Source organism: Cryptomeria japonica, chromosome 5 (genome assembly GCF_030272615.1).
Source record: "Cryptomeria japonica chromosome 5, Sugi_1.0, whole genome shotgun sequence".
In the NCBI taxonomy this organism is placed as follows: domain Eukaryota; kingdom Viridiplantae; phylum Streptophyta; class Pinopsida; order Cupressales; family Cupressaceae; genus Cryptomeria; species Cryptomeria japonica.
Genome location: NC_081409.1, coordinates 372,924,399 through 372,948,168, shown reverse-complemented (window position 1 = coordinate 372,948,168; position 23,770 = coordinate 372,924,399). Strand labels below are relative to the sequence as shown.

Sequence of the window (23,770 nt, the reverse complement as noted above, 5' to 3'; positions counted from 1 at the left end):
ATGATGGCAAATGAAGGAAAGGTAATCAGCTGCAATTGAATCAATAGGGAACTAAAATGTTACAAGAGAATAGCCAGTTTAGATATCATTCAGTGAGGATTAATTGCATTGACTATTTGATACTTGAGTCATTTTCCTTTGACCACCCATCTTCATCACGAGTGAGTCAAAAAAATCTAACTATCACAAGGTTGAGTTGTCTATTTTGCACTTATTACATTTGCAACGAGGGATAGAGAAATATGATTGAAACTAACAAGATGAGCCTTTCATAGCTTAAATTATCCAACTCATATCTGAGTTACTTCTCAATAGGTAATCCCATAGTTGAAAACATCAAACTCGAAAATTACTCAACAAGCCCAAAAAATTTATAAACTTGGGATTCAGCAAAAACTCAACAATAACTCAACATATTTATCGAAATTATGAAAAAACATAAAAAAATTAAATTCAAAAAAAAAACACATTACTAAAGTTGTATAACATATTACTGATTTGCATCATATATAAAAAAAATTAGAGTTTAATACATATCACAGGCCAAGAAAACGAAGTCAACCTCTGAATACATATTAACTTCGAGTTTCAATATCAATAAAAATTATAAATCATAAATTTCATCTGCAATTAAAGCTCAAAAAAGTATTTTTTTCATTGTGTGGGTAGTCTGGAAGTGAATCGTATACCTTCAATATCCTAAACAGGAGATTCAACGGGTGCCTCATCCATACTGATAGGAGCAGGTTATGTATGAGACAAACCCAACCCTGATAACTCACCAACCTTCGCCTTCTGCCCCCTCAAATGCTGCCACATTTGCTTCCCATTCAGCTACCTCCCTCTCCATATTAGCTAACTCATCATTAGTTAAATTGGATCCACATCAACACCCTCAAGCTCAAGAATAAAATCTGTTTATGGATCAATGTTATCAAAGTCAAGTGTCTGATGTGTATCTTGCATGTGTATCTCCTTTTTATGCAACTGAAGGTTGTAACGCAAATAGACAAGGTCATTCAAATGCTTCTAAGTCAACATGTTGCACATTTTTGTGTGAATGGCCTAAAAAGCACTCCAATTGTGCTCACGACTAGAAGCACTACAAGGCTGGGATAAAATGTAGGCGGCAAGCTTATGAAGAGTAGGCATTGTGGAGCCATAGTCTTCCCACCACAAATCTGAAAGGATAACATTTATCACTTTGAAAGACTAAAATTAAAACAAATAGAAAATTAAAATAAAACATATGCTTCTTTTACTTCATTGAAAGTGGCTTTCCTATGAAAGCAAAAAATTGAAGAAAATAAAGATCCCTTTTTCCTTTTATAACACCATATCTCCTCAAGTATGATGTCTCGAAGGTCATTATCAACAACCAATCTCTTAATGCACATATTGAGACCAAGCATAACCTCTACATCTGCTTTGAATGAAGGGGCAAAAAAAACTATGCAGTTCAAATTGTAGGCAGCAACATGAATATGTTGATGGAGTTGTCGATTCCACCTCTGATCAATAATTTGCCATATGGGTTGATATTCGGCCTCATTCAACACATGGAAATGTTGAACTGCCACATTAGCCTTATCCATGGCCTCATATAGATACCCCATGGAGTTTTGATCCCCATCTGCTAATCATAGAACGCTGACTAACAGTTCTAACATCTAAATATCAAAAAATTACATAAATTAGTAAATTGCAACATTAGAAAATAACAAGATAAATAGAAATTGGAATTTGGAAATTTACCTTGATGATCTACTCTACAACTTTGGCAAATTTTTCATAGAAAATGGTTTTCACAGCTCTCTCTACTTCATCCTTCCTATAACTAACACTTGCACCAAAAGAAGGTGCAATAGTTATGTCGATTGTAATTTATATAAGCTGTCTTAGAGGTATATAGTTGAATTTATAAGTACTTCATTAAAAAATTGGTAGGATATCAGAAGCATGTATTAATCATTAATAATCATTTAGAAGTCTTTGATAGGATATTAGATATTGTTTCTGACATGAGTGACATCATTTACGCGGCTTGATCCAACAATATATGGTGAATTTTAACATGGGTCAATTTAGCAATCTTCAGTCATGTCTGTCAACATTTTAAACTTTGATTTTTGTTGAATACAGAATTGAAGACATTTAACATCACCTAGATGGTTCTACAAGAAGAATTAATATAGAGTTAGTGTAAAGCAAGAAGTGTAATCTATATATTTTTATGTCTTTGGAATTCATTTAAACGACAAGCATTTTGCTACATGTTATGAGCAATTTTTTTTGTTATGCATAATAATACACATCTAAAATTGATTTTAACATAATCATAGTCTTGAAATTAGGAAAATTAAATTTACAAAACAAGTGTGTTATATATCTCTTTGACCATTAATATTGATTACTTTAGTTTGTGTTGACCTTTTGTAGACAACATTGTTTTACCCTTAACATATTCAATTTCAAAATCATAAGCTTGGATCTTACTGATCCATTTTTGCTGCCTGTCATTCAAATCTTTTTGTCCCAAGAAATATCTTAAACTGTTATGGTCAGTTTTTACTACAAATCTGCTACCAACCAAATATTGTCTGAATTTTGCCAGTGCGTGCATGATTGCTAACATTTCTTTGTCATAGATAGAATACAACTTCTCAAGATTACTTAATTTTCTGCTTTCATAAACGATAGGATGTTTATTCTGCATTAAAACTGCTCCTATCCCCTCACCAAATGCATCACATTCTAAAACAAAAGGCAAAGTAAAATCTGGAAGTGCAAGTACTGGACAAGAACTCATTACCCTTTTGAGTTTATCAAAAACTTCTTGTGCTTCTTCAGTCCATCAAAACGCCCCTTTTTGGTAAGATCTGTCAATGGCGCCCCAAGCTGTGAAAAACCTCTGACAAATCTCCTGTAATAACTGCATAAACCAAAGAATCCTCTTAATTCTGTGAGATTATGAGGTGGTGGCCAATCCAAAATAGCTTTTATCTTCTCCTGATGAACCTATACACCTGTAGCACTAATCATATGCCCTAGATACAAAGTTTCTATCATGCCAAATTCACATTTAGAAGCCTTTGCATAAAGTGATTGAGATTCCATAATTCCAAGTACTATATCAATATGTTTCAAGTGCTCTTCCCAAGTTTTGCTATAAATCAATATATCATCAAAGAAAACTAGCAAAAATTTCCTTAACTGCTTGTTAAAGATATGATTCATACAGGACTAAAATGTTGCCAGAGCATTGGTTAAACCAAACGGCATAACCAAAAATTCATAATGACCATAATGACAACGAAAAGCAGTTTTATGAATATCCTAATTTCTTAACTTAATTTGATGATATCCGGACCTCAAATCAATTTTGGAAAAATAAACAGCACCATGTAACTCATCTAACAATTCATCAATTCTAGGAATTGGATACCTGTTTTTTATTGTTTTCTTGTTAAGAGCCCTGTAGTCAATACACATACGAAGAGTTCCATCTTTTTTTTTTAACCAATACAACTGATGATGCAAAGGGGCTAGAACTGGGTCTGATATGTCCCATACCTAACAGTTCCTTAATTGCCTTTTCTATTTCATCTCTGAATGCTTTAGGATGTCTGTAAGGAGTTGTGATAACCAGTTTGGCACCTTCTTCTAATTCAATAGTATGCTCAAATCCTCTATCAGGCAGAACTCCTGGGGGAATATCACTGAAAACCAAATGATGTGAATCTAATACTTGTAACAAATCATCTTGATAAGATTTAGGTTCAAACCCTGATACCTTGTTGGAAATTAAACATTGTGCTGACCAAGCTACGTCTCCATGTCTGAAGATAGCTTCCATTCTTTTAGCACTAACAATCCTGGGTCCACCATTAGACATTCCACGAAGAATTACTTTCTTATCATCAATCTTAAAAGAAAATTCCAACCGTTTAAAACTTTGTGTATATTCATCCAATGTTTCCATCCACTGTATACCCAAAACAACATTAGTGTCAGCCAAATCAATCACATAAAAATCATCTGTAACAGTGTAATTACCAAGAGTAATACTCAGTTTTGGAACCTTATGAGTACTAGATAAATTAGTTCCACCTGCTACTCTAACATCAAATCCTTCATGTTTTTCAGTCTGCAAACCACGTTTCTCAACAAGTGCCGCATCAATGAAATTATGAGTTGAACCACTATCAAGCATTACAACAACACGCTGTCCATTCAAAACTTCTCTAACTCTGAAAATATTATAATGTGAAGTTCCTATCATAGAAGCTATAACTCCTCCACCTTGTTTGGTACCTGATTCTAGCTCTGTGTTCTGTGATACATTTGCTATGTTAGGATCAACATTCTCTTCATCCTCACTGTCAGACATAACTTCAATATAATGAATTTTGCCCTTTCCCAAACACCTATGTCCTGGCTGCCATGATTCTCTACAACTGAAACATAGTTTTTTCCTTCTGAGTTCTTCCCTTTCTTCTTTATCTAACTTAGGACTAGAGAAATTATCTTTATTGAAAGGTTGTTTGTCTTTTTCTGGCTTAAGTGGTGGTCCTTTATTAAAATTTTTGCCTTTTGAAGATGGTTCTAATTCTCTAGCTCTTTTGGTTGTTGTTTGTAGAGTAGGAGGGTTTAAGGACTTAACCCAACCTTTGATGGAATCAGACAATCCATCTATAAATATTACAATCTTGTGTCTTTCTGAGATTTCAGTAACTAAAACTGCTAATTTTTCAAATTCAGAAATATATTGTTCAACAGTTCCAGTTTGCTTAAGTTGAGTCAAATCTTTAAGATGCAATTCAGGATCTTTAGAATCAAACCTGTCAATAAGTTTCTCAGTAAACTCAACATAAGTATCTATCAGATTATGACCCAAGGTTACTTGCCCATGATGCCACCATTCATGTGCTACACCTTCGAGATGTAACGCAACATATTTAATTGCCTCATCTTCCAACATAGGATTTAGTTGGAAGTATGTGTCTAATTTTTGTACCCAGGCTCGAGCAGTTGTTTTACCTGACCCATCAAAGTAAGGGATGGACATTTTTCCAATTTTTCTTTGTAGTTCACTTTTATTCCCTCGCTGTCCTCGAGGCTTATGTTTCATCTTGACATCTAAATACTCTCTAAATGTCATGGTGGATCTGAATTCTTCCCCGGACAATAACCAATCTCAATGAATTTCCTCCTGCAACTCCCTAATGGTAGGTTCATTTTCCGGTTGCAAATTTCTAGCTGTGAAAGTTGGCATAAAGGGTCTGGTGGTTCCAGTTCTTTCTGGCTGATTGTTATTAACTGAAAGGTCGTCTCTACCCCCATTATTTCTACCATTTTGATTATTTCCTCCGTTATTTTGATGCTGATTAAAATTTTGTGCCATGAACTGAGTCATTAAATTAGTCATTTTGTTGACATTATCCTGCATATCTTGTTGACTTCTGACTAATGCTATAATCAAATCCCTATTACTTTCTGGTTCTCCCATGTTTGGTTCAAAAATAAGTTCTTCGTCAGTTTCTGTATGACTATTTTCAATTTCAATCGAAATAGATGAACTACTCTATGCGAATGGAGAGTTTTGAAATCTGTTTTGATGGGCCCTAGTACTCCGGAAATTATAATTTCCCTGGTGCATACTCAGCAATGCATGGTTTTAATCAAAAATATTTTTCAACTTCAAATACCCTACAGGTTGGCAGGACTCAATGCTCTGATACCACTGTAAAATTCCTTACTGGGTCTATTTGAAAGTAAATGTGTCCATTCCAGATTATACAGAGAACCTCGGTAAAATTCTTTATTAGGACTGTTTGTAAGTGAACGTGTATATTCTAGAATATGCAGCGAGGTATTACTTTTAACTGGTTGATTTTTGTAATGCCTTAGAATTTCCTTAAGCAATATAATTCATACATTTCAGAATTTACTTGCACGCTTCTTAATCATAGCATTTTGTTGGAAAACACAGTGTAATTAAATATTTCATTGCATTCAGACTGTATGACTAAATATTTCATTGCATTCAGACTGTATGACTAAATATTTCATTGATTTTATTGTGCACCTGTAGTTTTGCAACCATACAATGCCAAAGATTGGTCGTTAATCACATGTGTCGCAATCATCCTGCAGCTTCCTCCGTCACGATCACTGGCGTCGTCGGTGTAACTCACGGCAATAGAAGCATTTCCCGATATCGAGGCTCTTGGCTTGTGGCGGTAGTCTGCACAGACTTTCCCCGTGTTTGTCAAACACTCCCACACGACGTCTGTCAGCTTTCCCTGCGTTTGTCATTCACTCCGCTCTGCATCTGTAATTGCTCCCGTTAATTCTCGTCACTATTTGTCTGCAGAACACCGATACCACGCATGAGAATAACACTCTAGCACTGCGTTTGGGGTTAATACGGGAGTCCCCGCCTCGAACACTGATATTTGTGACTGGATTTATCCGGAACTCACGCCAATGCAAAGCTCCACGTCCAACACCAACACTTCACCAATTCCACTCTTCACCGGCTAAAACCAATAGGTCCGACATTAATTCTGACGAAAGGCCGAATAAGGGACATACGATTTCTCACGTAGAGAAAGTATTGTCAAACTCTTTCGAAAACTTCTGTAATTCCTGCCTCCTCGATCATCCAAATTTCCCCTTCAAATAGAGTAGAGACGGGTATGAATCCCGTAAAAGCCAAAACTAACTTTCAATGATTAAGTAAATCTATGGGTCTCTTATTTGCAAAGCTTCGAACATTTTATTAATTAATTATATTATAAGCTTAACTAATATAAAAATAATTAATACGCTAGTCTTAACTTAGACTAGGAGCTTAATGAAATATTAGGGAACATTACAGAAATTAAATAAATGAGCATGTCCATCGTGAAATACGCCAAGGCCGATTGAGAAAACATTGTTAAAAAATTAAAAATGCAATTGCCAAAAATTTCATGACAAAAACAAAAACATTTAATATGATGCAACAATTTTTTTTTGTTTAATCTCTTTGTGTTACATTAAGAAATCACATAACAACATGGAAGTATCACACACACTAATGGCATTAAGATCCCCAAACAAAGCTATGGCTGAGTATTCCATGCATTCCAAATTTACTCAAGGGCATCCTCACAAACAAGATGCGCCATACAACCCAAATAACAGGAGAATTCTAAGGATTTCACATTGTGACCCTTAGGTTGACGATTACGAATGGGTGTCACATTCAAAAGGAGTGCTTGATAATTCACATGCTTAGATTATGAAAATGACTAACTCTTTAAAAATTATTATAAGGACTCTCTATTCCTCTAAAATCTAAGTTCAGGCCCTTTTTGACAATAATATCTTCTATGTTTTGCTACCAAAAAGGAATTTAATCCTCGTGAGCATGTTGAATCTCACTTATGGTTGTATTGCTAAACTGAGGGGGAATCTCATCCTACATTTCAAAGGTTTATTAAGAAAGCATTTCAAACCAAGGTACACATGATGTCAAAAGTCTCATCATGTAGCATTTAAGGTTGTGATTCACTAGGTACCTAATATAGTGAGACATTGATCACATGGAAGGAGTAGCATGTCTCATACTTTAATAGGGTGTGCTTAATATAATGAAATTCATACTCCTTGCTCACATCAATGTGTATAAGAAAATTTATGCTAGGAAGGCCTCTCTACCTACTTATTTTCTTATGGCCAAAAGAAAGATCAATTCATGGAGAAATACTTTAATCAAGCTGACTCTTTAAGCATGTATACAATTTATAAAAATAATAAAAAAAGTAATAACCTAAACCAAATGTAAGGCATCCACACCAATAGAACAACCCTTTTCTATTTCAGAGTTTTATGAATGGGTTACCTAGCCCAAGGCAACTTAATTTATGATTGATTTTATTATGGTCATTACACTTTACCAAACACATGTTTTTATACATCCAAGCACTACCTTAACTTAGAATGGCTTAAGGAAATTAAGTTTTTTTTTAAACTACTCTCATCTATTGTTCCCAAATTGGAATGTAAGCGAGGAAAAAAAGAAATAAAAATAAATTAAAAAATAAAATTAGATAGATATTGAGATACAAATCCTTTAACTCTCAACTACCATTCAACATTTGTAACGCCAAACACTATGAATTCAACCACCAACTAATCTAACAATTTATGGTACTATTGAATAACATTTACAACATAAATCTAATTTTAATAGAGTATAAATGAGGACTCAATGATCATATTATTCAATTAACATGGAAGCAAAAATAATTATTACTACCAAATCAAGCAGAGATACTTGCACTTTACAATGGCATCTATAGTCTGCAACGATGAAAAGATCAACATTCAATTTGAAACTAAATCAAACATTTTAGGAGATATTTAAATGAAAAAATCTAGGTTGTCAATTCCTATTCGGGTTCGAGATTCTGGTTCACAGCTTCAGCAAAAATATTTTTGGGGTTTCGGGTTCATTAGTACAAAAACATATAAAAATAAAAAATATATACATATATGCAGCAGTAGTTAAGTTCAAAATACACCACTAAGCTAATAGTCAAATAACATAGCCAAATAAACCATCATATATTGAAGTTTTAGTTCAAACAACATAGCAAAACAGTAAATACACCACCATATTAATATTTTAGTTCGAAAATTATAATGTCAAGCTACAACAATCAGCCATCACTGATCAAATATCATATGGGTCCTCAAAATTTCATCATTATCCTCCATATGCCCTAGTAGATTAGAAGAACCAGCTAAGAACCAGCTAGGAACAAGCAACAATCAATCTTCAACTCTCCTTGAGAAATGGCTAGCAAAAAAAAAAATCCAGCCTAGGACTAGGACCTGGGGGGAACCAGACCAGGACCTGGGGGGTCTAGGCAAGGAACTTAGTAACTTAGGGAAAAATCAATCAACTATAAGGATTTACATTGAATTTGTAAAAGTATTCAAATTTATGTTAAAAAATTGGAATGTTAAGGATTTTGTCTTTCTTTAATTTCTTAGACAATAATCAATGCTATTAATGTGTACTCTCTTAGTTATTTCTGATCATGAATTTAAACTTCTTTGGTTGCAGGTGGCTGTAGATAATATTTATTGATTTCGATATTATCTTCAGCGTGCTTCACGGCACATATATAGGCATTGCCTTGAGATCAAGGCATACCTTGACCGGACATGTCTCATGACATGTCCGATCAAGACATGTCTTGATCAAGGGTGGTGCCTCTTCGTGGAGCAAACCGATAACTATCGGTTAATGTCAAAGCCGATTTATAACATATGCCAAACGGTTTGTGATTAAATGCAGTTTGCTTATCATTGTATACGATAATATATCGGTTGGATTCTAATGCAATTTAATCATTAACCGATCATCAATCGGTTTATACTTAATGCTATTTTGTGGTAATCGGTGGTAAATGTAACCCGATTATGAATCGGTATAAGAGCAAAAATATGTTAAGGTGATAACTATTGTAGTTATCATATGACAACACTAATTAGTGTAATTAGTGTTGTCATATGACAACTAGAATAGATATGCAGAACCGATTACAATCACAGCATATAAATGAAATCACTGCATAGCAAATACGATCATATCTTGATACTTATAAGGATGATTATGATGTCTACCATTAGTATGTAGATTTATCGATAGGATAGATGATTGAATGAGAGACTTCATTTATCTCTCATTCAATCATTTATCTTACCGAAGCTACATTGTTTCAACACTCCCTCTTAGCTAGGGAAGATAAATAATCATCTAATTATATAGCAGCACATTTCTCATAATAGAATGTATTACATGACTTCGTAATACAAACGATCAAGTCACATATGCTCGTGACATGATGTATCACATAACACGTGATAGAGAAATATATCACATCATCTCGTGATATAGAGATATCACATAGCAGGTGATATCAACATCGCATAACACGCGATACCTTGGATATAAAATAATTTGAGATTATTGAATTCTCTTATATCCAGGTTATGGTATGTGCACTGACATTATGTCACATAATGTCTACCATAACATATCATGGCACATCCATGAGTCAAGATGATATCAAGTCAGCATGATATCAACATTACAAGATCGTCACCTTGTAATGTTCAGTACAAGTGTTCATTATCTAAAAAGTCGTCACTTCTTAGAAATGGACACAGAGGGAGGAACGCATAAAGTCATAACGCAACAAAAAGAAGTTTACACATTAAACATCTTATATATTAGTACAGATTATAAAGCAAATTACAATTCAATCATACCAAGTCCTTTCCTGAAGTGTTCAACTTTTACTCTAGATAGAGGCTTGGTCAGTATGTCTGCTATCTGGTCTCCTGTACTAATATACTGCAACTGAATCACATTCCTATCCACTATGTCTCTCACATAGTGGTAAGGAATCTCTGTGTGTTTGGATCTATCATGAAATACAAGGTTCACGGAGAGTTTTATACAGCTCTGGTTATCACAATGAATTATAGTAGGCTTCAGTGGCTCACCAAATAATCCCACAAGTAGTTTTCTAAGCCGTACAACTTCTCGTGCAGCCATGGAAGTTGCGATATATTCGGCCTCTGTAGAACTCTGAGCTACTGAAGACTGTTTCCTGCTAATCCAAGATATCATGGCTGAACCCAAACTGAAGCAGCATCCTGAGGTGCTTTTCCTGTCAGTCACACTTCCAGCCCAATCTGAATTAGTGAACCCATGAAGATCCAAATAACTTTCTCATACTTGATCCATAGTTAAGAGTACTTTGAAGATATCTCATAATATGTTTCACAGCCATAAGATGTATCTCCTTAGGTTCACACATGAACTGGCTCAAGGCATTTACTGGATAACAGATATTAGATCTAGTATTGACCAAGTACATTAACGATCCAATCATCTGTCTGTAGAGAGTGGGATCTATCAATGGGGAATCTGCTGCTGCCTCCTTCAATTTGTGAAGATTAGTTTCCATAGGAGAAGACATGGGTCTGCAGTTCATCATACCAAATCTCTTCAATATGTCTAAGGTGTAAGTTCCTTGATTAAGCACAATATTGTCAGAGTTTTGCCAAACTTCCAATCCAATAAAGTAATGTAGAAGGCCTAAATCCTTCATATCAAATTCCTTTTCAAGGTCTTTCTTACATTGTTCAATAAGGTGATCTTTCCCTGTAATCAGAAGATCATCAACATATAAGATCAATATCAGCATATCACTTTTGATCCTTTTGAAGTATAGATTTGGATCTGCATCATTTTTTGAGAATCCCAATCCCTGAAGATAGTTGTCAATTCGTTCATACAAGGCCCTGGGAGCCTGTTTTAAATCATATAGGGCTTTCTTTAATCTGCACACATGTGTTTCTGTATTGTGGATCTCAAACCCTTCTGGCTGTTCTAAGTAGACTTCCTCCTCAATTTTACCATTCAAGAAGGCAGTTTTCATATCCATCTGATGGACTTTCCAACCTTTGGCTGCTGCAATGGCCAGTACTGCTCTGACTGAGGTGTACCTAGCAACTGGAGCAAATGTCTCATCATAGTCTATCCCTTCTTTCTGTGAGAATCCCCAGGCAACAAATCTGGCTTTGTGTTTCTCTATGCTACCATCTGTGGCTTGTTTGATTTTGAACAGCCACTTGGATGAAACAACGGATTTCCCTTTTGGCCTAGGAACAATTTCCCACACATCATTGTTTAGTATGGAAGTATATTCTTCAGACATTGCATTTTTCCAAACTTGATGTTTAAGAGCTTCTAGTACACTAGAGGGTTTTGATTTGGAGAGATCATTCATAAAGGCTACATAGCTAGAAAATCTTCGGGGCCTCTTACTTTATCTAAAAGTCCCTGAAGGAGCTCCAAAGTCGCTTGCATCCTCCATTGTTTTGTGAGCCCATAGAGGCCTTTTCTTAGGGATTTCTTGGGGAGGAATATGTACTTCATTTTCTTTTGAACACTCCCTCTGAATCTCAGGAGTGGGATCTTCTTCTAGGTCTGAAGATGGAGCATAGGTTTCAGACTCAATGGAGTATTTAGCCCTTTTGAAGGCTATGTCTTCTTCAAATATAACATCTCTACTAAGTTCAATATTGCTATGTCCAAGTACAAAAAATTTGTAAGCTTTAGAGGTTTCACTATATCCAACAAAGATTCCTTTTCTTCCAGAGGGTTCTAGTTTTGTCCTTTTCTCTTTAGGTATGTGAAAGTAAACAGGGCAGCCAAATATTCTAAAGTGGGTGATATCTGGCTTTATCCTGGTGAAGACTTCTTCGGGGGTTTTGTCTTCAATGTGGGAATGAGGACATCTATTTTGAATGTAAACAGCAGTGTTGGAGGCTTCTACCCAAAGGTGAGTTTCTAAGTTCTGATCAAGGAGCATGGCTTTGGCTCCTTCTACAATGGTTCTATTTTTCCTTTCAGCAATCCCATTTTGTTGGGGGTTGTAAGGAACAGTGAACTCCCTCTTAATCCCAGATTCTTTACGTTTAAGGAAGTAGATCCAGGTCTTCCTGGAGAAGTCATCAATGAATATTACATAATAAAGGAACCCTCCTAATGATGGTACAAACATTGGCCCACATAGGTCAGAATGAACTAGTTCCGAAACATTGCTCGTTTTCCTAGAACTATTCTGAAAGGAACTCTTGGTATTTTTGCCTAGGGCACACCCCTTACATGTACCGGAATGGTATTGTTTTAACTTAGGCAAACCAATTACTAATTTTTCCATTGAACATAAAGCACGAAAGTTTAAGTGACCTAATCTTCTATGCCAAATTTCATTAGAATCTACAATCTCGTGAAGTAGGGCTAGGTTAGATTCAGTACATACCTCGTACAAATAGCCTTTTCTATGTCCTAGGGTTATAGCCTTCTTGGTGGAAGAGTTTTGTGGCCATACTAGAACTTTACCATTCATGAAGGTTATTATGTACCCATTATCTTCAAGTGCAGATATGGAGATTAAGTTCCTCTTGATGCCAGGAACGAATAAGACTCCAGTGAGTTGGAGGGACATGCCTATCTTCAGCTTAATGGTGCAAGTACCGACGCCCTTCACTAGATGTGCAGAGTCATCACCAATGGTTACTTCTCATCAGTTTCTTCTAACATGGAATCCAATAATTCTCTATACCCAGTGATGTGTCTTGAAGACCCACTGTCAATGATCCAGATGCTAGATTTATTGGATACTTGGCTAGAGAGGGCAGAGTAGAATACATGCTTCTCGGAGTCATGTTCTTTCTTTTTCACTTTTGCAAATGTAGCTGCTTGTTTGATTCTATCCGGACATCTTGCTACATAGTGTCCATATTGATCACACCTAAAGCACTGAATGTGAGAGTTGTCTTTCTTAGATGACCTTTTCTCATGTCGATTCTTTCTCTTCTTGAAATATTTCTTCTTGCTTTTCTTGTTGGAGTTGGTATTTAGGACATGGAGATCTTCATCTATGTTCTTTTGCTTGATCCCCTTTTTATTTAACCTTGACTCCTCTTGAAGACAATTTGCTCTTAGCCTATCAAATTTCGGATATTTAGCCCTTGCACTAATGCCTTGGACGAATATTTCTCATATACTAGGCAACCCATCTAGAGCAATGAGCGTTAGCTCTTTGCTATGGATCTCATATCCAAGCGATGCCAGTTCATCCCTTAGGGCTGATATTCGCATAAAGTATGCATTGATTGACTCTCCTTTGTTCATACTTATATGATGTATTTCCCTTTTTAGAGCCAGGGTTCTACTTGCATTGTTTATCTCGAATGCACTTTCGAGTGCTTTGAACATTTGATAGGTAGTCTCATGTTTTGTTATTATTGGCATAATGTGATTTCTCACTCCATCGACAATGATCTTTATGGCTTTTTCATTTCCCTCGATCCGTCCTGATTTGTCAGGTTCATTGTCAGGTTCTTTAGATTCAACTTTTACAAATGATTCAACTTTATTCTCTTTTAGAATCATCTTAATTCTGAATTTCCATGCTGAGAAATTGTCGTCTCCTTCAAGTCTATCCTCAAATCTGATAGCGTTAGCCATGGAAATGTGATGTCTATATCCTCGATTTGAACTTCTCAAATTTGAATGCCTTAGGTTCGATCACCTTGGCTCTGATACCATGTAAAAGTATTCAAATTTATGTTAAAAAATTGGAATGTTAAGGATTTTGTCTTTATTTAATTTCTTAGACAATATTCAATGCTATTTATGTGTACTCTCTTAGTTATTTCTGATCGTGAATTTAAACTTCTTTGGTTGTAGGTGGTTGTAGATAATATTTATTGATTTCGATATTATCTTCAGCATGCTTCACGGCACATATATAGGCATTGCCTTGAGATCAAGGCATGCCTTGACCGGACATGTCTCATGACATGTCCGATCAAGACATGTCTTGATCAAGGGTGGTGCCTCTTCGTGGAGCAAACCGATAACTATCGGTTAATGTCAAAGCCGATTTATAACAAATGCCAAACAGTTTGTGATTAAATGCGGTTTGCTTATCATTGTACCGATAATATATCGGTTGGATTCTAATGCAATTTAATCATTAACCGATCATCAATTGGTTTATACTTAATGCTATTTTGTGGTAATCGGTGGTAAATGTAACCCGATTATGAATCGGTATAAGAGCAAAAATATGTTAAGGTGATAACTATTGTAGTTATCATATGACAACACTAATTAGTGTAATTAGTGTTGTCATATGACAACTAGAATAGATATGCAGAACCGATTACAATCACAGCATATAAATGAAATCACTGCATAGCAAATACGATTATATCTTGATACTTATAAGGATGATTATGATGTCTGCCATTAGTATGTAGATTTATCGATAGGATAGATGATTGAATGAGAGACTTCATTTATCTCTCATTCAATCATTTATCTTACCGAAGCTACATTGTTTCAACAGAATTTTATAATTAATCAAGTTTACTATTCCTAAATTTTACCTAAAAAATGTTTATCTATCCCTTACAAAATAATATCCATTAAAAAACTCAAACAAAGGAAATAACTCAAGTAATGTCTATTCCTATGGGCTATGCTTGATAAAAACATCAATTACCTATGTTTAGTGTGATAGTCAAAATGTTAACATTAATAAACTAAAATCGTCAATTATAGCATTATCCATTTCAGATTTCAATAATAGTGTTAAGTCATATGAGTTTGTGACATGAAAAACAAAAATATATTTTATTGTCATTTTTTAATTTTATATTATTTTATTACAAGATTAGTACATTAATGTTCTTACTAAATATATATAAAAACAACAAAAATATTTCTACATCATTTTAAATGTATAATATATAAATATATAATAAAATAAAATAATACTATAATAATAGATTAGAAATAATGTTATTAATTATGGGCGATTGGAAGTGTCCCTACATAAAATCTACTTTTTTCTCAAGCATAAGGATAAGACCAAATATAAAATAAAAATATAATGATATGATAATATAATAATAATGTAAACTTAACAGATTTTTTCATTTTGTTAGATATATAAAAAATATAATAATAATAATTTGTTACCACATAGTTTTTTTTAACTTTTGTAAAGACTTTAACAGAAATATAAAAATATAATGACAAGAATCAGAGTTTCGTGACTCGCGGCGAGTCACGCGAGTCAATGGGCCGGGTGACCCATGTCGGGTCACGGTGACCTTGACCCGAGCTCGGACGGGTCGGGGGGCGTGACTTGCCTGACTCGCCGAGTCCGAGGGTCGTGACCCAGTCTGCATCACTTAAAAAAGTGCAGTCAAAAAAACAAAAAGAACATAACATTTTTTAATGATTTTGTTTGCCATTTCCCTTTCTTATAACCCTAAAAGGGATTGGCATTCACTTTTATGAGTGGAAGAGAGGAAAAAAGAGAGGAAGAAAGAAAAATAGGAAGCCATAGTTTTGCAACCAGCTAAGAGGAAGAGGTGAAAAGCTTGCACAAATCACAGTGGGGCAGCACTACAGTTGCATTGAGAGCATCAAGGAGTCCATAGAAGCTCATTTCAAACACTTCTCAACAAATTTGAAAGAGGTAAGTGTTAATTTTTATTGATTATGTTGGTTTTTTTTCTATATTTATGGATTTTTCATTTTGTTGTTATTTTTTTTTTAAGTTCAACTTTCCAAATCTATATTGCATACTTCAATCACAATGAGATAAATAGAACAATAGCATAGCAAACCCTAGATTTTTCTCAATTCTTAATTTATTTCTTTGAAATTTGAAAATTTTCAGGAAAAAACACAATGCACAAATTAGTCTTTGCTGATTTTTTTTAATTAGTTTAAATTTAAAACTTTGTAAAACACAATGCTCAAATGGTGATTTGTAAAATTGTCTTATTGTAGCAGCCCTCACGTTTTGAAAACAATTTTTTTTCCTAATGGCTCATCCTAATCCTCCACAACCTAAGCCTAGGAAACATGGTCAAAAAGATGAGGCATGGAAATACACTGAAGAATTCCCTGGTAGACAAAGAAATCAAACCAAGTGTATTTTTTGTAAGGAGATTAACCATGGAGGGATAAATAGATTGAAATATCATATTGTTGGCATACGTGGTCATGAAACTGAGCTTTGTACCGAGGCACCTCCCGAAGCAGTCTGTTTTTGTTATGTCCAATTAGAAAATTCTGAAATACATAAGCAAACAAAAAAAAGACAAAGAGAGGAGTTATGTCATATTGGTTCCCCTCCACCCACATCCGCATCCGCATCCACAACTGCATCCATAGGTTGTGTTGGAGAGGGTTCTTCTAAGCCTCCCTTTCGTCCTAGTGCTTCTGCTAGTGCTAGTACTTCTATTTCTACTCCTACTAGTCACACTTTTGGTCCGAGTGTGAAAATCCAAGATAGACAATTTTTTTGTACCACGCACTACTCCTAGCGCACAACGCTCGCTTGAGAGCATGTTTTGGAACAAGGAGGTCCATGACGCAGGAAGAAAAGCAATTTGCAAGTTTTGGTACTTCTGTAACATTCCATTTATTGCAGTCAGGTACTTTTTTATTTTATTGTTTTAAATTAAAATTTAAAATTTTATGGTTTGAAGTTGAAAATTGAAATTGAAATTGAACTTTTCTTATTTAATCTATTTCAATTTGTGACAAGTCTCCTTATTAGCAAGGCATGATTGATGCAGTAACCATTTGTGGGGAGGGGTTTAAAGCCCCTAGTGATACTGAGTTGAGTGGCCCTTTAATGTTGGAAATGGTGGAAGATATGAAAGTTGACCTAGAGGAGCACCGTCAATCTTGGAGCCACATGGGTTGCACCATCATGACAGATGGTTGGACTGATAGGAGGAATAGAACACTCCTAAATTTTCTTATTTCCAGCAGAGGTGATTGATCATTTTACTTCTCTAAATGCATTGTGATTGAAATTGAATAATTTACATTCTAATTTATTGATAATTAATTTGTTTTATTTTCAGGATCCACCATGGTTTTGAAGTCCATTGATGCTTCCTCACATGTCAAAAATGCGGCATACTTATGTGAGGTTATTGAGGAAGTTATACATGAGGTGGGGGAAGAAAATGTGGTGCAAGTGGTGACGGATAATGCAGCAAGTTATGTTGCTGCAGATAAACTTTAAAAGTTTTCTTTTAAGTTTTAACTTTTAACTTTTAAACTTTTAAGTTTTTAACTTTTAAATATTAATGGTAAAATTTCTTGATACTTATCACATCTAATTCTTTAACTAATTTAAAATAGTTGCAAGAAAACTTTTGATGGAGAGGCACCCAAAAATCTTTTGGTCTCCATGTGTGGCCCATTGCCTTGACCTCATGCTGGAGGATATAGGTAAGCTTGGATGGGTGAAAGAATGCATTGAAAGCGCCAAAAATATATGCAAATTTATTTACAATCATGCATTGGTCCTTAGCATTATGAGGCAATACACGGGGAAAGGGAGTTGGCTCGTCCTGGTATAACGAGATTTGCCTTGAATTTCCTCACATTGAAATCCTTGATAAAGTCAAAGCCATCTTTGAGGCGCATGTTTGTTGGTGAGGAGTGGACTTCCTCATCCTAAGCTACGACCACTGCAGGGATGGATGTAGCAGATTGCATTTTCGATGAGCCAGGTTTTTGGACCCCTTGTGCAGAGATCGTGCAGGTAATTTTATAAATTTATATGCATAGTTTTGTTTTGTTTGCATTGTGCAACTTTCCATTTTTTCTTATTTTCATGCACACTTGTGACTTAACTATTTTTGTTTAACATTATTTGCAGGTCACTGAGCCCCTAGTAGTTCTCCTACGAGTTGTTGATGGGGAGAAGCCCACTATGGGCTACATATATGAGGGCATGGATAGGGCCAAGGAGGCCATTCGATCTATATATGCTAGAGTTGAGGATAAGTATAGGCCCATTTGGGACATAATTGATAGAAGATGGCATAACCAGCTTCATAGGCCCATCCATGCAGCAGCTTATTACCTCAATCCTTCATTTCGTTTCCGTGCTGATTTCAAAGCGGATGAGGAGATTCTTAGCGGGCTATATTCAGTAGTACAACGGATGGGCACTGATACCACAGCTACACTGCTCGAGATGGATGCATTTAATAATGCAATAGGGGCGATCTTTGCCAGCCAATTGTGCAAAGAGGGTCGGACAAAATTGCAGCCAAGAAGAAAATTCTAAAGTTTATGACTTAAGCATTTTAATTTTTCATTTTATAATCTACCTTTAAAGTTGGAAATGAGACTAATGTTTTTTTTCTTTTCCTTATCTCAAATAGATGGTGGCAAATGTTAGGGCCTTCAACCCCAAACCTTCAAAAAATTGTCATCCGCATATTGAGCCAGCCATGCAGCGCTTTTGGATGTGAGCGCAACTAGAGCATGTTCGAGCACATCCACTTGAAGAGGCGAAATAGATTGTCTATGGACAGGTTGAATGATCTAGTCTTTGTTCATTACAACCTCCGTCTCAGGACCAGACAGATTTTGGACGCTAACTCCTCTCCGATCACTCTAGAGGAAGTCGACCCCGAGTCCGATTGGCTCACTGAGTCCACCGATCCAGTCTTCACTGATGCGGACCTTGAGTGGGTTGACCAAGCAGACAGAGAGGCTGAGGTTGTGGCTATGGCAGAGGAGGAGGATAGAGCACAATCAGGCACAGCACCTATGGCTACTCAGACTGGCACATCACAGGCAGAGACTATGGCTACTCAATCATCCAGGACCTACCTTAGACGCCTTTCTAGGAGGCAGATAGACGAGGTTGAGCCTGAGCCTGAGGCATAGACTTGTTTTTGTTTACACTTTACAGTTACATATATGTTTGGGAACATTTGAAGTCATGGATTTTATATACATTGGACAACATTTATAACTCTATATATCTATGTTTTCTAATTCCTTCAGCTACAATTTACATTTCTATGCATGTGATGGATGTATGTTTATGTATGTGATCAAATTAGCTTCTATTTGATGATATTATAGTGTCTTTAAGCTTAATTCAATAATGGGTGTATGAAACAAGTTTTAAATCGTTAAAAATCTCTGAATTTCAAGGGTTTTCTTATTTTGCCGAGTCATTGCCGAGTCCAAGCCAAGTCACGAGCCGAGTCCGAGTCTGGGAACTTTGACAAGAATATATTAAAACATATAATATAATCATATCTTAATAATAATTTAATATTCATTATAATATCATAATATAATAATGATTTAATATTAATTACAATATAATAATATAATAGCTTTTTAAGTGGAATAACGAACACATAAGATATCTTTCGGCATACTTTACCTATATTCCTCTAAAGATAGGTATCCTAGTAGAACAACCTACTTGATATAGAAACACTTACAAAGAAAGGACACATTATTTTAGTGAACCATAGATGACCAAGATACATTAATGAGCTTTAAATGTACCACTAACTACTACTAGGAATAACATGAAGGAGCCAAAAGAATGTCAAGTCCCCTTTTTAGACCGAAGTTAATCAAGCACACCTAAGTGTTTATATTGATTTTCCTAAGCTTGGATCATTAAGAAAACTAGTTTTTTCAATAGTAATTTAAGCTTGTCCCAAGTCATTTTATGTTATAACAATTTAAACAAAAGAGGACAAGTTAATATTTTATTATTACAAGCTTCCTAAATGGGGCACAGTAAAGCCTTTTCTAACTCCTAGGAATATTTTTTTTATTTTTTAGGAGTTGAAATTATAAACTAATTCTAGAAGGGAATCTCTTAGAGAGGAGTTATGAGCTAAATTTATCTTGGAATATGAAAGAAATAAAAATAGTTATGGCAGTAGAGGGGAAAAGAAAGAAAAGAAAGAAATAATAATTAATTATTCCATCAACAAATCTATAAAGGAAGGAATAAAGCTCAAAGGAGATATCCAGTTTTTCATTATCTTCTCTCAATATTCAGAGCACTTGTGTTTTGAAATTCAATCCAAAGGCGAAACCCCTTGAGGTTCTATGATTCAAGGACGAAAACCCTAGAGGTCACTTTGGAAATTAGGAACAATAACTCTCGAATTTCCAATTGGTCATTCCATATAGGAATTACACAAATTTAAAATGGCATTTCCAATTTTAGTTTGTGGAAGTTTTTCAATTTGCAAGTTTCTAGTATTTCAATGTGGATGCTTCCAATGCTTCAATGTCTAAGATTGGTGTTGTGAGTTTCAGTATTATTTTCCAATTGGTATTCTAGATTATATAGATTTCCATTTTGTATGCCATTCCAATTTAGTTCTGAATTAAATGTTTCAAGATAAATAATATATACATCTTATCCTTCATTAATGACTCTACTAGTTGTATCAATTATTATCCAATGGTTGAATGCTTATAGTTTTTGAGCTTTAACTATACCTGTAATTACAATATAAGCTGTTTATAATTGGAAAGATTGATTAAATCGTTTATTTTTGTGGAGAATATTCCCTTTAATCCTTCAACGTGGGCAATTGAATTCATCTTCAGAAGTGAAGGTTAATGAAGAATATAGCCGTTTGACATAAAAGGGAAGCGAATTAAACTGATCACCACCTTGTACAAATTTGTGTCATGTTTGTGTATTAAATGGAGCCGCAGACATATCAAAGGAGATTGCAAGCTTTTTGAGAGGAGATCATGACTTTGGTAAATAATAAAGGAGCAACTAAATTAGTAAGGCGACTGTAAGTTTAATAGAAGAAAAACGTGGATCCTCAACAAGCATTTCTTCAAACCAAAGCAAGCTTCGGTTGTCTTCAAAAATTTGAAATTCGTTGCTGCCCAAAGATTGTACCCGACCCTTCTTGTCCATATTCGCCGATTCATATTGATTGATTGTAGTGGTCTTCTTCTCATTTGTAACAGCCATCCATTTATCCCTCTCCTCTAACGGTCCTCCATTTTTAGTTTTCATAACTCATAGCTGGTACCAGTGAATTTCTCCAAATCCAACCATGAAGTCGATGCAGCCATGGCTTCCACCCACAAATCTGCAAAAAAAAATCACCAAAAAACCTTCCCTTTACACCCACAGGCACCACAACAGGCCAAGCTCTGATACCAAATGTTAGGAATAAAGGTGATCACCACAAAAAAATCTGGAAATCAGATTAAATATCTGAAATTAAACACTTATGATCACGAAAACCACTCGTCTAAAAGAGCTAGATTGTAGATACCATTAATGGAGGTAATGACAAAAAATAGCCATATAATAAAATCAGTAAACCTCATAAAATCCACCCATAACATTGGAATTATGTGGAGAAACCCTTAAAGGAAAAAAAATCCACAGAAAAAAGGCCAGGATTGAATTAATCTTCAAGTACATGAGACATATACAACAATCTTCCTTCTACTCCCAATTCTAGTATCTTTTGTGTACTTCTAAAACACCTCTTACATACACCATCCAAGAACCACAATATACAGAGTTGTAAAGAAGCCTTGTGAGCCCAAAATGGGCACCCAAATTTGCCTCTTCAATTCTCCGTGCCTTGTCCATTGGTTTTCCCTCCTCGGGAAGTGAAATAAAATTCTAATTTCCCTCCTTTAACACTCTTTTCTAGGGGCCAAACTTGGGAAGTTCAACGGTCACCTTTTACTTTATTATTTTTTCTTGTATCACCCCATTCTTAGGGATCCACATGAGGGAGTAAGAAATAAAGAATAATTAAATTACAATTTACCCCTTAACACCTTTCTTATGAATGCATCTACAACATATAATTGGGACATTACTGCAATGACATAGAATTTACAAGGATGATGGCACCTTATCCTAACAAAGAACAGAACTTACCATGCATTCCTTCAGACTCATGTCACTGGTCCCAGAGGAGAACAACATGCATTCACTAAACTTTTTCTATCAAGGCTTTCTACCAAAAAACTTCTTGACTTGTTCTTGATTTTCTATGATCTTATCTACAACCTTAATTTTGTCTTCTTCAAACTTTATAAAGTACATTATTCTTTTCACAATAAGATACTTGAATTGCTTATCTTCCACTATCAATATCAATTATAGAGCTGAAAACTCAAGGATGATTGATAACACTATTATACCATATGTGATAGTAAAATGTACAAATTACCTTCTCCGGAGTGATCCAATCTTCCCAAGAGGCATCATATAACTTCCTACAAAGCATCGTTGATTACTGTCGCCCAATTTTTAAAAGATTGTCACAATATTGTTAATAGAAGAGCCAGACTGTTCATTGCCTTGTATTTAATAACCTAATGAATGGGATAAAGTGACAAAACAACTTTCAAACAACAAACAAGAAGTTTTATGTTTAGAAATTGACTCATGAACAAGAAATAAGTGACTTCAGGTTTACAACTCGACACAACATGAATTTCATATGGTACAACATATAGTTTGATTAGATAGTAGAAAACTGCTTTCAGTATTTTTATATTTTAATTTTGATACATCATCAGACTTCTAATTATGAGTGAGGTTGTCATTCAATTTCGTTTCCATTCTGTCACTTTCTTTAAAGGCCTTGGTTCTACAAACAAAGATTTGTCAGTTTTCTCATGGATTGCTGCAGTGTAGGCGAGTTGTGAGATTCTCGATTCAAAGATTTCTATTTTTGTTGTTACATATTGCTAATGTTGTCCTCTCACAATTTAGCTATTAAGAGAGAGGGTAACATACTTTTGAATATCAGATAAAAATCATTATAGGTTTAGAAACAACATTCTTTGATGCAAAATTGTGTCATAAAACTCATATTTTATGGTCTGCAGCCTTGTAAGATTGATTAGGGATGGGCAAAGTAGTCTGATTATTTTTCATTCCCTCCAATATCCCTTCAATCTCATCTTTTCCATCATAGTACCTATAGAACCTCCCCACTAGATAAGATAACCCAAAATGTCAAGCACAGACCAATAACACTTCCAATGAGAAGAAAGCTATAGTTCAAAATATCTGAAAATTATACAAAGGTAAAATTTGATAGCGATTAATCTATGAATGCCATAGCCAGAATATTTCCCATCACAAATCCATTAAAAATAAGAATCCAACTTCAACTTTATTAACTCATTAAATGAAGTTAAGCTATTTACCCTCAGCTTCAATTTCCTCCGTCATAGGAGGGAGCCTTGATATATATGTCAACATGGGCAATACAAATGCAGCAGTCTTTCCCGATCCTGTTAATG

General features: G+C 35.0%; 1 protein-coding gene across 6 annotated transcripts in view; it reads right to left on the bottom strand.

Annotated features, from left to right (window-relative positions):
* The window catches only part of LOC131034934 (DEAD-box ATP-dependent RNA helicase 21), a 223,990-nt gene that overhangs the window by 105,123 nt on the left and 95,097 nt on the right, over positions 1-23,770 (bottom strand). For all 6 annotated transcript variants that reach the window (XR_009372623.1, XM_059221467.1, XM_059221468.1 and 3 more), the window contains one exon: positions 23,675-23,761. Coding sequence is in view for 5 of the 6 variants with exons in the window: in XM_059221467.1 (XP_059077450.1) it covers positions 23,675-23,761 (87 nt within the window). In the remaining variant the exon portion in view is untranslated. The remainder of the gene's footprint in view (positions 1-23,674; positions 23,762-23,770) is intronic.